The following is a 15975-nucleotide window of genomic DNA, read 5'->3' as shown; positions in this document are numbered from 1 at the left end:
TCTAATGAAGAATACTTTAAAAAGTTCTCAACAAAGTCACCAAAAATGAAAACCCTCCCCTGATTAATCAAGACTGTCACATGTAAGTGGACTGCTTTTACTTCCTCTTCTCTCTTCCTTCCCCCCCTTTCCCCAAATGCACCACTGCCTTTGACCAGTATATGCTTCCTGGGTGTTTCCATCAAAGGCCAAGGAAGAGAAATCAAAACTGTTATGAGCCAGAACTTGAAATAAGGTATCAACTCAATGGAATTGATAGAAACAATGCTTATGTATGTTTACACCTTTAAGAGTTTATACATTAGAGGTCACACATTAGAGCTCACACCTTTAAGAGAGTTTACACATTAGAGCTCACACGCTGGAGTTCACAAGTACAGGAGACACACAAAGTTAACTTTGTAACTTTGTGAATTCACACCTCCCATAATCCCACTTTTGGAGAAGGAGTCAACTTTTGAATTTACACCTCTAAAAGAGCAAAAAAGGAGCTGAATTAGTGAAGTGAGTCAGTTGAAAAAGATTAAAGGCCAGAAGTTAGTGAGTTAGGAAGATTGAGAAGCTAATCTGCAGTCGGGCAGAACCAAGATTCAGAGAGAGCTGAAGGCTGAAGCTAGCAACAAGAGCTCTCGGAACCAAAGAAAGCTCACTGGGCTATTTTGGAAGAGACAATAAAAGACTGTACTTAAATCCCTGGCTGCGTCTGAGGTGATTATTACTCTGAACTCAAACTAAGGCTGCCTCCAGAAAACCTCCCCAAGAAACCTGCTCCTAGAGAACCATCATATATTATAGAAAAGAAGAGAACACCACACAAGAAAATCTGAACAAATCAATTTTTTTTTTTTAATTCCGATAAAACGTATAATGGGGGAAAAGACTAAAACAATTGGATAAAATGAAGCTTTTAAGGTTTTAATTATCCATGCCATTGCTGTTCTCTATTATTAACAGGAGATATGAAGTTTTCTAGGTATTTAGAACTGATTTACGGTTGAGATTTCTTAAAAGAACCCAAGGGATACAGCATAGTGAAGAGATCTCTGGACATAGAGTCAGAAAAACTGGTTTCTAATCCAGGTTCTGCCAATGCAAACTGTGTGACCTCTGACACATAATGTAGCCTCAATGGGCAGTCAAAGCTAGACTACAGCTTTCCAATGAGATGGGAAATCTTAGTCCTTACTGACTGCCCTGACTCAGAGCATCCCCTCTATATCTCTAGGGAATCTACCTATTTTGGCCGGTGAAGTGTGAGGATCCCTGGATTTTGTTTTCTACCTTGCACTGGCATGCTTTTTTGATATTCTGTCCCCCAGTAAAAGATGAACTCCTTGAAAGCAGGATTTCTTATTTTTCTACTTGTGTCAGCCAGCACTTGGCACAGTGTCTTCTGCACAGTAAAAGCTTAATCAATATTTTTCACATTCTCTGTATCCCCTGTACAATGATCTCTCAAAACCTTTCTAGATAAATTGATGACTGTACGATTTTTCATGTCAACATCCTGGTATTTGTTTAAAATCCATCTAACTAAGGTCACTTACTTCATCTGGGTGTCCTGGTTCTTGATTTTGCCATGCTTCTAGTTGTCTTTCCAGCTCTTGCCGTAGTTGCCCAACATCTCTGACAATGTGCTAAGAAAGCAAGATAGAATTTAGTTCAAACAAGACAGATAAGCCCCATATTTCTGTCATGGGATACCTCCTCCTCAATCTTTTCCAATGAAAGCTAAGTCACACCTCGTATACCAGACTTAATTTAACTTCATAATTAGAAAATACTGTGAAACTGAGATGATCACCAAAGTGCCTTCCAAATCCAAGATTTTAGCATGATGCACACTGTCTCCCCTCACCTTTCTTTTTTATTTTTTTGCTTCATGTCTCAATTTATAGACAGTGCCAGAGTTTAGCAAGGGCATATAAATTTATAAGTTTAAAAAAAAAAAAAAAAAAAAAAAAGAGCAGCTGTAATTTTCTTCAGGTTGGCCACAAGTCAAAAATGTAAGTATACACATCCATCAGCAATAAGATAATTACTACAATGGTGATAAGGACAGTAAAATAGAGTTTAAAGCCATCATGGCCACTAAACATAGTTAAGTTAGGACTGGTTCCCTCTTCTGTTCTATAAGGAATTATAGTTATAGCCCTGTTTTGCTGTGACTCAAAATTGTTGTAGACTGATGCATGAAATTACGTGAAAAAGGCATCACCTTTCAATTTATTTTAAAAAAAGAACAGAGGATTATCCCAGAAATGGATTTTAGGAAATTCTGAAGACAGTACTGAATACTCCCTTGTTCCCCACATCCCTAATACCCTAGGGAAGGGCATAGTCCCTGATATTTTAATCACAATTGCTCTGAAACATACTCTATTGATACTTGCCATGCTTTCTCATGGAATTTTCATTTTATTTTATTTTTACTAGAGCCTTTTATTTTTGGAAACATATGCATGGATAATTCTTCGACATTAACCCTTGCAAAACCTTGTGTTCCAATTTCCCCTCCTTCCCCCACCTCCCCTAGATGGCAAGTAGTCCAATATATGTTAAACATGGTAGAAATATGTCTTGTGGAATTTAATACCTGTTCAGTCTTACTCTCTCAAAACCAATCCCCTCCCTAATGCTCAGAATATTCAATATACACATTAAAGCCCCTCACTTTGGCCTTCAATTTTTCTATGCTCTATCTCCTGGATCTCTCTATTATATAGAACTATGTCCACTGTGATTTTTAATTCCTGAAATTATAATTTTCTCACAAATATTTTTTTCTTCTTCTCTCATTGCACTTTTTTCCCTCCAATCCTCCAAAATCTATTCATCTTCAGTGTCCAGTATAGTTTCTTTATTCCTCCCTCTTCTCCCACATTTTCGCTGTTTTTTTCTTTTTTTCCTCCGTCTCAATGCTATGAGTTAGCCAGTTCTACCAGAGCATTCAAGCCTTGAATCCTTTGCTCCTTTATTCTATTACTCCTGATACCCTGCCAAATCCTAACTCTGCTTTTTCCTAACCATCTATCTTCTTACGATAGTTGAAATCACGAGGTCATTGAGTTCTCTGTGAATTTTTCTTTACTAAGCCATCCCCGCTGTAAAGCAGTCCTTTTATTCTTCCCCACTGGATTCCCTAGCACAAGTGGATGTGAGGGTTGCAAAATTATGATCATTGGTAAATGTTTGATTTGTATGCCTATTTTTATATACTTAAATACCGGGACTGTGTAAAAATTTCTAGAGTAAAAAAGGGGTCTCAAATGGAAAAAGTTTAAGAAACCCTATCCTATAGTATCTCTTTTTTCCTCTTCAACAGAGGTCTTCACTTCCTAATACACTCAGAAAAGATTATTTGCTGTGGATTTCCCCTTCTCCCTAATACACTGTATCTCTTGCTGCAGTCTCTGAGGGAAAAGCAGCCCTCTCTATGTGAAAGCCAGCGCTCTCACTGTACCTCTGAAACCTCTACCTTCAAAAATCCATTCCCTCTCATCTTCCCATCTCTCTCCCGGATTTTTCTCTACTGCTCTCAGTCCCACTGTTCAAATGAAAGTGCTCTAATTTTTCCAAATCTTTTAACTTTATTGTTCAAAGATCTTTTCTCAATCCTCACTCTCACTGAATATTCTGCAACTTTTTACACTGTCTACCACCGTCCCGTCAACACTCCTCTTTCTTTCTGGGCTTCTATAACACTGCTCTACCTGGTTTCTCAACTGACATAACTGCTCTTTCTCAGTCTTCTTAGCTGAACTATCATGTATCACACAACTATTAACAGTAGATAATTTTACAAAAATCTTTCCCAAAGATTTTTATCTTTAATCTCTCTTGATGATCTTGATGCATCCATTATTTTCATGCATATCATTCTGAATCTCTCTACATCTCCAAGTGCCTGGTGAGCAGACTTGGATATTTCAATGGCTTTTAAAACTCACCCTGTCCAGAAAAAGGATTTATGTGCTTCTTATTTTCTCTCCCATCCCTCACCCTGCCATCTACTCAGGCCATTCCTGCTCCTCACAATCCTCCATGCTTCTCCACCCTTGTGTGTCACTCCTTTCCTTAAGTCAAAATTTTGTCACTTCTTACTTCTACTCTTTATCTGGTGTTCCTAATTACAATCTCTCCCTTCTTTTTACCTTTTCACATGGCTTACAAGTCGCTGTTTGTAAAAAAGGAGTCTAACCAAGCTATTTTCCCTTCTTAAAAAATCTTAAACATCTTTCAATTGGCTAGGGATAAATCACAAATCCTTTCCTATCTACTACTCCCACCTTACTTCATAATGCATCTCTTCTTGCACTGGATGTTGTAGCCAACCTGGACTACATGCTATTCTGTGAAGTTCACATCCAACTTCTACCTCCACACCTTTGCAAAGTCTGTCCCCTTTTGCCTGGAATGAACTCCCTCCTCACCTTGGACTCCTTAAAATCCCTCAAATCAGTGTCTACTTCCCAAAAGAAGAATTTCCCCTTTTCCATAGTGGTTAATGCTTTCTTCCTTCCCAATTTAGTTTTATCTACTTATCTTTGTAGATAGTAGATAACAAGCTCCTTGAGGATATATTTTCTTTGTGTTCCCAGTGTCTTACACATAATAGGCACTTGGTGTTCATTGGATTCAATTTGGAAATCATTTTTAAAAGCATTTTGGCAATTTTTGAAATTGGAAATTAATCAAATCAAATTAACCAAACTTCTGATACCTGGAAAGTCAAGTTCGTGAGGTACTGAGATGCTGTATGGATGGTTGACTCTCTGCTTCTCTCTTGCTTTTCATTTTCCATCTTAGTAGGTGGCGATTTGTCTGGTCTCACATCTTGGTCTTCTTCTGACTTACTTGGCTGGATTTCCATGTCAGTCTCATCATCACCTACTGTTAGATGAAAATGTATTAATTAAATCCTATGCTATTATCTAAACCTGGTTTATTCCTTTGGCACTATGGTTAATTCTTCTTTTATTTCTCCTTAAAACAGCATTTACTGACTCCATTCTTCCATCAGTCTTCATTAGAAGGCCTTACCTCCAACTGATACAACTTCACTCATATATCCCCAACTTCTCTTCCACATAATACCATTCCTAATTTCTTCTACTCTTAAGAGAGGGTTTTCCCCTTATCTTTACGGCAAATAATTCCTTTTATATTCATTCTAAAGTGCAATGCTTCTCCTCTATCCAAGATGTCACTTCTACTATTGTCATGTACTTAAGTAGTAATGAAATTTTCTATTCAAGAAGCAAGAGTTAGAGCTAAGTCTTCCTCTGCTGGGCTGGCTCTGCATTCTGCACATAACTCTGGCCCTTTAGTGAGGGACACTTAATCATCAACTTCCCTATGGAAGGATATTTGAGTTCAAATGAATCAAACTTTTGCAGGTATCTTCCTTCAGTTACATAAATTCATGACTCTGTCAAGGGTCCAAGATAAACATTTCCAAGGCTTTCTATTCAGAAAACATAGCTTTTAACTCAGCACTTCAGGAAGTTTTCCCCTTCAAAATTAGAAATCAGGTTTTTATTACAAAGATGGCTTTTTTTACCTCCCCCTCAAATTAGAAACCTAACACTTGACATAGAACCCAAATTTGAAACAGTTATACACTGAAGAATTACACAGGCTATCTACTCTTGTGATCACTGGGATATAAGTTTAAACTAGTTATGGGGAAAGACATGAGAATTAGGCTTACCTTGGGTTGTTAAGGCACCAGATTTGACTTCATCTGGCTTCAGTTCCTGTGTATCTATTGTTTTGAGATCTTCTTCTTGTTCTTCTACTTCCATAGGAGCACCTTCCGAGTTTTCTTCCTGCTCACTGCTGGGGGGATGAGCAGATTGTTGCTGCTCCTGGCTGGCCACATCTATAGTCAAAGCATAAAAATCCGTCTAGATCACAGAAAGTAAAGATGTACCCCAATACTTCCCTAATTTATAATTGCAGAGATTTATTATTGTTACTGTCTGACTTATGCAAAATACATCATAACTCATGCCTCAGAGTCTTCTGTGTTGCACAGAGATAAAACTACCTCTCACTATTTTCTACAGATGTATGAATATGTGAAATAATTTATCAGCACTATGGAAAAATGTACACTAAATAAATACAAATGAATTCATAGGAAAGAAGTGTGATTCAGCACCAAGAATGCTGAATTTGGGATCTGAATACCTACGTTTGAATCTAGACTCTTGGATATTGACTAGCTGTCCAACTTTGGCCAAGTTACTTAACTGCTCTGAGGCTCAATTCTCTTATCTGTAAGATGAGAAGAATATTTTCTCTACTTTTCTTAATAAGGTTATTGTGAGGAAAATGTCTTGTTAGCTTTCAAGTGCTACAGAAAAATAAGCTGTTTTTATCCTCCTCAGGTAGCTATCATTAATTTTATCCCATGTATGTGGATGGCTACATAGAGAGGTCAGGGAGTGATCTTTAGGAGAAGGGAATGCATATTTGAATCTGATGCTAGACCCAATTCATTACTCCATTTTGCGTCTCCTTTTCAATTCATAGCTCTACATACTGGAGGTGCCATTCTTTAATGAATTTTAAGCAACAAACTTAGATTCATTAACTGTAAAAACAGTATGTTAGATGGGGTTATTTTAGAATGACAAAAACATTTTAAAAAGCACATTGGGAATAGAAATCTTTCAGCTTTTACTGTAATATACACTTCACATTGGAATTTTCTCTAAGAGCATTTCTTCTGCAGAACCTTATGTCCACAAGGAAATTGCACAGATTCAGATCACAAAAAGATGTGTAACATCAACCAGGACAATGACTGCTCTGTGGTAACCAGAGATACTCACCATAGGTCTGTGCATCATAGGATTCACTGCCTTGCTTAACATATTCAAATGCATCAGCTTCTTCCACTTTTGCTTGCGGCTGGGCTGATTCTTGCTCTGCTGGGCTGGTGGATTCCACTGTTCTTAGACGCTTATGCACATGCTCATTGTGGTCTCCCATGGAACGCTCATTGTCAGCCTGGCCAGGTTTTCTTTTATAACTCTGTGGACAAATAGTCAGGAATATGAACAAGGAGTTTCCCATGAAGGAATCTACAGTTATATGAAAAAATGCTCTAAATCATGAATAAGAAAATATTGATTCAAACCACCTTGAGATATCATTTTATATCTACCTCATTAGCTAAAATAATAGAGGAGAAAATGTGGAAAAACTGGGACAATGATTCATTGTTGTTGGAATTGTGAAATGATCCAACCATTTTGGAGAGTAATCTGGAATAGCCACCTCTAGAATGGGAGAGAGGAAGGGGTGGGATGGGGAAAAAGAGGGAAAAAGAAATTTACATGATCATTTTGTTGTATATGTGAAAGAAACAGCACGATTTGCAGTTTCATATACAATCATCTTTTCTATTACATTATGAAAATGCTTTATTTTCTTCCATAAATAAAAAAATAAAATAGATACTAAGGGAAAAAAACTGTAGACGTATTAAAATATAGGTGACTGGTTTTGATAAGCACCTTGGAAACAAGGTTTGTTCTTCTAATTGTCAATCAGGCAACCTAACAAATGGAAATTTTATGGAATGTCTCATTCATTCAATAACCACTTAGATACCTACATAACACAGGTCTGGGGATTGACTTATCAGAGGATAAGCCTAGCTGAATTCAGAAACACCCAATACCAAACTAACTACTATCAGAGACCATAAATGAAAATTATCAGCATGCTGTGATTTGTAACAGTGGACGTACTTATGCCAACAAAATCAGAGGTCTATAATTATAGCACTATGTGCCAAAGTGTAAAACTCTGATAGATACTTATATGGAACAAACAAAGAAAATTTGTAGCATGGTTCCTGACTGAACCATAATGCTCAAAGGGAGAAAATCCCAGTAAGGTGGCCCCATCAGGGAAAGCAATTTCAACGTAGTACTTCTGGGACACAAGATTAGAAAGAGGACGGAGGACGAGAGACAAACAGGTATTGGTGATCTTGTTTATAAATGCTCTTTTCTATAACCTACACACCAGTTGAGAAGAAAAACAGAAAAAGACCTGTGTTTTTCTCTTGCTTTGCTTTTGAGAAGCCAATCGGGACATCAACTTGGACTCATGGCCCTCTGCTTGCCTTGCATCTGCAGTACCACTTCCATGTTCCTGAAAATCCAAGGCCAAAGAGGAATAAAGCAAGAAGAAGTCATCAACAATTTATTCTAGTAGACAACAACTAATTTAACATTCGTTGACCTTACATTCTCACTACACAGATCAATGTATAAGAACATTCCCTTCCTGACTTAGGATATACAAATAAAACTTAAAAGTATTTGTAGGATTAATGGCTAACCAAAAACAAGCTAACACTGTTAGAAATATATTATTGTAGAAATGCCCACTTTAATCCCTTCTAGGGAGTTATTTTAAAAAAATAACTAAGCTTGTTTCTTTGAACCCATCATACCAGTAATGCTTGCTACTTATAAATCTCTTAAATATATGCTGTTCTATAAATTTTTCTGTATACATGAAGCATAATTAAAGGTGAACTGTGGAGTGTTCAGAAAAGCAAATAAAATAATATATGCCTATAATTACCAAGACTTCTTTCAATATAAGTGGGGGGGAAAGTGGGGTTTAACCATCATATATGAGTAAACATGAACTGTTAACTAAAAATCCCTAATTACCTCTTTAGCTTGGTCCTTCTCAGATGCAGCTCCAGCTAGCTCAATAGCAATCTCACTCTGGAGGTTCTCCTCTCCTATCTGCCCACAGGACTCATGTTCCTTCCTCTCCATGGCTTCAGTTACCTCCTCATCCATTTCTGGAAGTTCCTTTTCTTCCTCTTCCTAGGATCAAAGTGAATACAATAATTAGCATCATAAGAGGAGGCAATATAAAGGAAACCACCAAAACTAGGAAGTAGGCTGTAGCCTACTTACTATAAGATTGCTTTTCTTAAGTCCTTGGCCAAAGGGCACTTAAACAGACTGAAAGTCATATCAGGAGATCATTTAGTCTAATCCCACCATTTTCCACAGCATTTGTAGTTCTACCCCATTATTTTACAAATGAAGAGTCCTAAAGAGATCAAATGATTTGCTCAATTTCATACTGAACTGGGTTAGGATTTAAACCCAGATCCTTTGCCTCTCAATTCAGTTCTTTTTACTGCTCCACGCTGTGTGATGACCAGAAACTAATCTATTAAATATATCACAAGTGTATGAGTGAGGACGTTTTTCTCACCCCACCTCCCCACATAACAAAAAGATTTTTTTCCTTTCTCCTTCCTTCTTTTTTCCCTGTTTTTCTTTGTTTGAAGGATAACTGTTTTTCTTTGTTTGAAGGATAACTATCATCACACCCACCTGAGGCTGGAGGCCTTGGTGAGTGGGGACTTCACCCTCCTCACTGGCTTCCTCATTGGCCTCTTTGTTCTCATCCTCTGGGTACTGTGGCTCTTCCTCAGCTGCATTCTCCTCTGAGTTTTCAACATGATCTTTCTCCTGGTCATCTGTTCCTGCCTCTGCCTGTTTTTCCTCCTCCATTTTGCTATCTTCAGATACTCCTTCTTCAGGCACACCTTGATCTTTAGCCTCCTCACTTTCATCAGGAATAGCAGATTCATCTTTTTCCTCAGCTCCAAGGCCATCTTCTTCTGGGTCCACTGGCTTCTCATCTATTTCAAGAGGATTCACTTCTGGAGAGAAAAGAGTGAGTTTCAGAAATCCACAATGAAAAGATTGTTCTGGAATACAGAATAAATGAAACTAGCTTCATGGGAATGTAAGAACGTAGTTTACAGAACTTATAGAATTTGTCTGGAATATATCAATTTTGGAATTGGAATATATCAATATTTGCAATATATCAAATAGTCTGACTAAAAATCTTCATGTCACTTTGTAGATGAGTAGGGTCATGCCTATTCATAAAAAAGCCTCAGAACAAAGCCAAAGATGTATGGAAAAGTGGAAAAAGCATAAAAATTTAAAAGGCCTAGGTTCAAGTCCTTTGCTCTTTGCCCCATATGAACTTCATATGCCTCAGATTCAGTTTTTTTCTTCTTTAAAATGAGGAATTTCAAGATGATCTATAAAGATCCCTTCCCACAATGACAGTATATAATTATGTACCTACATATAACTATTTATCTATAGCATAAATGGCTGTTGTATAGACAGAGCACAAATGTTGAATCACTCTCAAATATAATAATACTATGGGTGCATGTGCATGAATATGAATTGAGAAAAAAAAAGAAAAAAAAAGAACACAAGCATGTTAAAAGATGAGAAAAAACAATATGAAGGGGTTAAAAGAAACATCAAGAATGTAAAAGATGACCAAGATTAAAGAAACATCAGCCAGTTAATAGACTTTATTTACATATAAACTACTCTATATTATCTATTTATACTTTACTGCTACACAGACTACTTTGCCCCTACTGTGTACTGTGTACTTATAGTACTTATAGTACTGTGTACTATAAGTGGGAAATAAAAAAACGAAAACAAGCAAACAGAGGTGATCAATTCAAATTGATCCCATCACATGACTTCTGGCCTGACCTTCATTTTAGTTTTTATATTTTATGAAGTTTTCTTTTTTCAATTTATAAGGATTTTTTTTTTCTTTGAGAAAGTCAAAATATATTTCTCAACCATTTTTAGCAAATTCCAACTGCTGAAGCAGTTTCTTCTACTGGTACCTCCTTCTTCAGCTTTATCCTCCTCATCACTCTTTTCTCCACCATCAAGATTCAAGTCATCAGGAAGATCCAGAGGTTCTGGTTCAGGTTGCTTTTCTTGGTTGCCATGATAAGGATCCACTTCATTTTCATCATATTCCCTCTAGTAAGCAGAAGAAAGTGAAAGAAAGAGAACAATGTAGTAAGAAATATCTATGTATTTTAATGCATTAGAATACAAATTCCTAGAAAGATGGGGCTGTTTCCTTTGTCTTGCCATGCATTTAGGCACTTAATAAACATTAACTGAACTGAACACAGATTTATCCAAAATCAAATAGATAAGAGATGGGAGACCCACTTCATCCCTCCTCTACCAGCACCAGTTCCACTCCATATTATTCAGTGATGATGTCTGTTAAAAGCCAGGCTTTGTTTATTGTGATGTCTACAAACTCATGATAGTGGATACAATTTGAACATAGAACAGTTTTCCTACCTCAAAAAGCCTTAAGAGTCAGGAAGCTTTCATTTCATGTCTGCAATTAATCACCACTTTATCTAGAATTTATTTTGAAATTCTTATTACCTCATCAATTTGTTCATGAATTTTCTCTTTGCCTTGTCCATCATCATCTGCCTCTTGTTCTCCCTCTTCTTCCTGTTTGCTTGGCTGCTTTTGATCTTTGTTCTGATTGCCTGCATCCACACTGTCATCCTTTGCAACAAGTTCAGAGTCCTCCTTAACAGATAAAAGTGGGGAAAGTATGTAATAAGGATAAGTGTGTAATGGGAGACACAAAACCCTTAAATCCAAATCCTATTAATTTGCTCACATTTGGTGACCAATTTAGTCACAGGGGATCATACCTGGAGAAATAAGAATCAAGGTAGATCAAAACTGCAATACAGAGAGGTATTTGTATGAAAAATATGCAAAGAGCCATGTTCAGGCAATAAATCTTAAACTATTACTTTATATGATTCCAAGGACCAAATGACTCTGACCTCTTCTACCTCCATCATTTTATGCTTCTGGAATAACTAAAACAATTGAAGGAATTCTGTGGCTAATAAAAAGTCCATCTTTAAACCATTTTTGCCAAAAGAAGCTCTATTATTGTCCCTTTCTTCTAATCTTAATTCACCATTTACAACTTTAGCCCCAGAACAATCTCACTAACAAACAATGAATGTAACTAATAAAACTAATAAATCTTGGAGGCAGGCAGCAAAAAAGGGAAAAAACAGGAAGGAAAATAGAAGGGGAGGGGAGAGAGATTTATAGGGAAAAATAGAAATATCAAAACATTATCTCTCATATGACCAATATAATTGATTAAGCTATGATTCTGAGACTTTACTATTTTTTTCCCCTTTAAACAAAATTACCTCATCCATTCCTGGTCCAGTTTCTTCTACCTTACTGCCATCTTCATCTTCTTCATCATCATCATCATCATCATCATCACCCCAGAGTCTTTCATCTAGTTTTTCAGCTTCCTCTCCATTGAGATCTCCCATCTGTTTATCTAATTCTTCATTTTCATTATCAGATTTCTCATCATCTTCTAAAAGGGGAGAGGCTTTCAGTTTAATAAGATATACCCCAAGGCAGAGAGAAATGTAGAGAAGAAGAAGAACAAATCCTAGTTCACATAAAAACTAAAACCTCTTCATGGTAAATGAACAAAGGTTTATATATGGTGCCAACAGCCTCCATTTATAAAAAGCCTTAAATTAGTCCACTGGTATGGTAAAAAGCTCAGTGAAATGCATCAGAAGAATTAGGTTCTAGGCCTAACTCTGCTTGCTATTAGTTGGATAACTTTGTGCAAGGTCTTTCATTATTCTGGTCCTCAATTTCCATATTTGTAAGATGAAGCATTTTAGATGATAACCTAAGTCTCCTTTTAGCTATAATCTAAATAGCAATATTCATTTCTGCAAGATCTAGATCCCTTTTCACCCCCCTGCCCCAAGCTACCATTTTTTTTTTTCTTGCCCAATACTTAATCTCTCTATAATTTGTACCACTGTGCTTTGACATGGGTAATCTCCATGTTGATTTGTGCTTGGCTTTAGGCAAGCACAACTACAACAGAGGCCATTTTAAACTAAATAAGTCATCTTGTAAGCAAATGTATGAAGTCACTGGGGAAAAGTGGCATCTTTGAAATAACTAGAAATTTCTGCCTTTGTCAAAAGGAAGATACACATATTTATATTAAATATTCTTACAAACCAACTACAATTCAAACAACTGTTTGAATAACACATTGTTCATAAAACACTGTTATAAACCAATCTGTTCTAACAAGTTAATGAAAACATCAAGTTTCTTAGACTGTATTTTATCTTTTCCCCTAAAATAAGAATAAGATGATACAGGGTCCATATTAGTCAAAAATGCCAAACCTTGCTTTTCCAGTTCCCCATCATGCATTTTCCCATCAAAGTCCTCTGACATTTCAATGGCATTATCTTCTCCTTTAATATCAGGCTTTGAATTCGGGTCCTCTTTTTCTTTTTCTTGACCCTTTTGATAACTATCTTCTACCTATATCAAATAATATTGTCAAAGACATTAATGAATAATTTAACATTATTTAATTTTGCTTCACCATTATTTAGAATTTAAATCTAAATTCAATCATATAAAATGGGAAAAAAACTGGACCAACAATTATAAGTAACAATTATAAGTAAGAATAAAGCAACACTTTGCAAATTACCTTCTGAAGGACAAATCAGGCTGCTACCTTTTTTGGGGGGGGAGGAGGGAGAAGGTGGTTTAAGATGGGGAATGATGAGTTAATGATTTTTATATGTTTCAGTACAATAAAACTTTATTTAAAAATGAAAAATTAATTCTTAACTGAGAAACAGGAAAAGGCCACATCTTGGCCTATAAACCACCATTTGCTAAATCCTGAATAAAAATATTTTTTCCTTTTTTTGGGGGGAGTGGGGGGTGGGGGCGCTAAGCAGAGATGGTGGGAACAGACTTGTGATTTCAGCACAAATCCCTTGTATGGAAATTCCATCATTACATATTAGCAACTCATATGTAGCTTATAATCTTAGAAATTGAGGTATTCAGAGGCTAAAAAGTAGCTTATCCCTAATCAAATAGCTAATTAAGTAATAAGATTCAAGCCCAGGTCTTCCTAATTTCAAGCCTAACACATAATCCATTTTATCACACTTGTCTCTTACAAATTAGTTGCAGATTATACAAAAAGTAATTTCAGGTCATACCTCTATGTCACTCTTGGTTAACACACATATGAGATTTATGTACTACTAAATATCTACCAATTCATATATTTACTGAAGTGGAGATAAAGAATTTAGTTCAAAGCATATGAAAACTGGGTCTTTCACCCTGAAGTTTTGATTCCAATAAAGAAAACTCCAGAATATTTAAAAAAAAAAAAAAAAAAGTCTTTAGTAAAGAGCTTTTAGTAACAAAAGGCTACATGCTACATGCCAACAGAGCATTTGTTTCCTGTTGGAAATAAATTTTAATAAGAGGTTATAACACAATTTCTTTTAGATTGGTTGAGTTTTTCCATAATTAAAAAAAAATAGTAACACACACACACAATTTAAAATACTCTGTAAAGGACCTCCAAATCCACTGAGATTGCCAAAAAGGATAAGCTCCAATACCAAATTCCCTGTGACTAGCAAAAATAATTTGTTTTTCTAATGCTACCTATTAAGAAAGAAACACAGAGAGAAAAAGTAGACTCATCACACATACCTGCTCTTCATTTTCTATTTGGTCACTCACATCCTTCAAGCCTTCACCCTCTCCAATTCCACCTCCTTCATAGTCATGGAATTCTGATGCTCCTTCTCCTGCACACTCTTCCATCAATTCTTTTGGGAGACAAAATCCCTTTCAAAAAACATTAATATTAAAGTAGTTAATTAACTTAATTAAAGAACCAGAAGAAAGGTCATTTATTTTCTCACTGTCACTCACTGCCTGCCTCCAATTTAATCGTTTTATAAGCCATTTCAGAAATTCTGTGAAAACTACTAATTGATTTAATTAGAAAAACTAAAAAGGAGTAGTATTAAGTCTTCACTTAATAAAATTCTGCTGTCCATCAAAGATTTTTTATGTGGATTAATGAAATTAATGTTCAACACAACAACACAACTTTATTAAGTCAACACAACTACTGAATCCAAAGGATGACACTTTGTCAAACACTACTATGCTGATTCATAACTCAGTTTCACTTCACATCATTCAAACCGGCAAAAATTAATCAACAATCAAAAACTGTGGAAAAATAAATACTAATAGAATCTTTGTGCAATTGTGATTTGAAGCCATTCTGAGGAACAATTAATTATGCTGAAAATTCATAAAACTTTTTATACCCACTGACCTACTGAGCCCATATCTAAGTATATAGCCTAAAGGAAGAAAGACAGAAAGGCAGGTCCTGTATGTCACCAAATATTCACATAATAGTTTCTATGGTAGCAAAAATATAACCCCATGTCAGCTTTTAAAGTTCTACACAATCTAGTCATACACTAGCTTTCAGTTTCCCCCTCCTATACAAGCTGATCTCTCCATATTTCACAAGTAACAACCCATCTCTCATTTCTTAGCTCCATAGCTTGCATTGGCTGTTCTTTCTTTCCTGTCTCAGAGAATCCTTTTCTTCATTTTTTTGGTAACCTTTCCTGATTTCTTCAGCTATTAGCACCTTCCCTTTCAAACTACCTTGTATCTACTTTGTATTTATTCTCTATTTACTTATGACTTGTGACTCATAAGTCATCTCAATATAAATATGACTAAATTGTTTCTAATTTTCTTCTGTTGTTTCCAGTTCCTTGTGAGTAGGAAGTATTTAATTTTTACATTTTTATTTCCAACATCTAGCATAGTTCTATATAACAGACACTTGATAAATGCTTGTTAATTGATGGACTGATGAGCAAAAGGTACCTATATCATCGATGCACCCTTCTAAGTACAATATACTTAATTGATGATGGAGGAATATCTGATATAGTCATAGACCAAACACTTAACTATTCCTATCTGAATCAAAAAATAGTGCTCTTCTAAACAAAGTGCAGATCTACCCCGATATTAAGCAATTCATATTGTCACATAGTTACAGTTGTGAAAAAAATCTCATGATGTGAATGGAGTTTGCTTTTTTTTTTCTTTTTTTGCTGAGGCAACAGGGTTAAGTGACTTGCCCAGGGTCCCACAGCTAGGA

The 15975-nt window shown here is 36.0% G+C and overlaps 1 protein-coding gene across 1 annotated transcript in view; it reads right to left on the bottom strand.

The window, feature by feature from the left end:
- MDN1 (midasin AAA ATPase 1) overlaps positions 1–15975 on the bottom strand; it is a 179374-nt gene that overhangs the window by 9884 nt on the left and 153515 nt on the right. Inside the window, exons 84-95 of the mRNA XM_031964521.1 lie at positions 14484–14621; positions 13133–13274; positions 12107–12285; positions 11304–11456; positions 10736–10877; positions 9390–9721; positions 8706–8867; positions 8074–8175; positions 6843–7044; positions 5714–5884; positions 4724–4893; positions 1548–1637 (exon numbers count right to left, since the gene is read on the bottom strand). Of these exons, the coding sequence (XP_031820381.1) occupies positions 1548–1637; positions 4724–4893; positions 5714–5884; positions 6843–7044; positions 8074–8175; positions 8706–8867; positions 9390–9721; positions 10736–10877; positions 11304–11456; positions 12107–12285; positions 13133–13274; positions 14484–14621 (1983 nt within the window). The remainder of the gene's footprint in view (positions 1–1547; positions 1638–4723; positions 4894–5713; positions 5885–6842; positions 7045–8073; positions 8176–8705; positions 8868–9389; positions 9722–10735; positions 10878–11303; positions 11457–12106; positions 12286–13132; positions 13275–14483; positions 14622–15975) is intronic.

Source organism: Sarcophilus harrisii, chromosome 4, assembly GCF_902635505.1.
Source record: "Sarcophilus harrisii chromosome 4, mSarHar1.11, whole genome shotgun sequence".
Lineage (NCBI taxonomy): Eukaryota > Metazoa > Chordata > Mammalia > Dasyuromorphia > Dasyuridae > Sarcophilus > Sarcophilus harrisii.
Note: the sequence above shows the minus strand (reverse complement) of the source record. Positions and strands in the feature narration are given on the sequence as shown.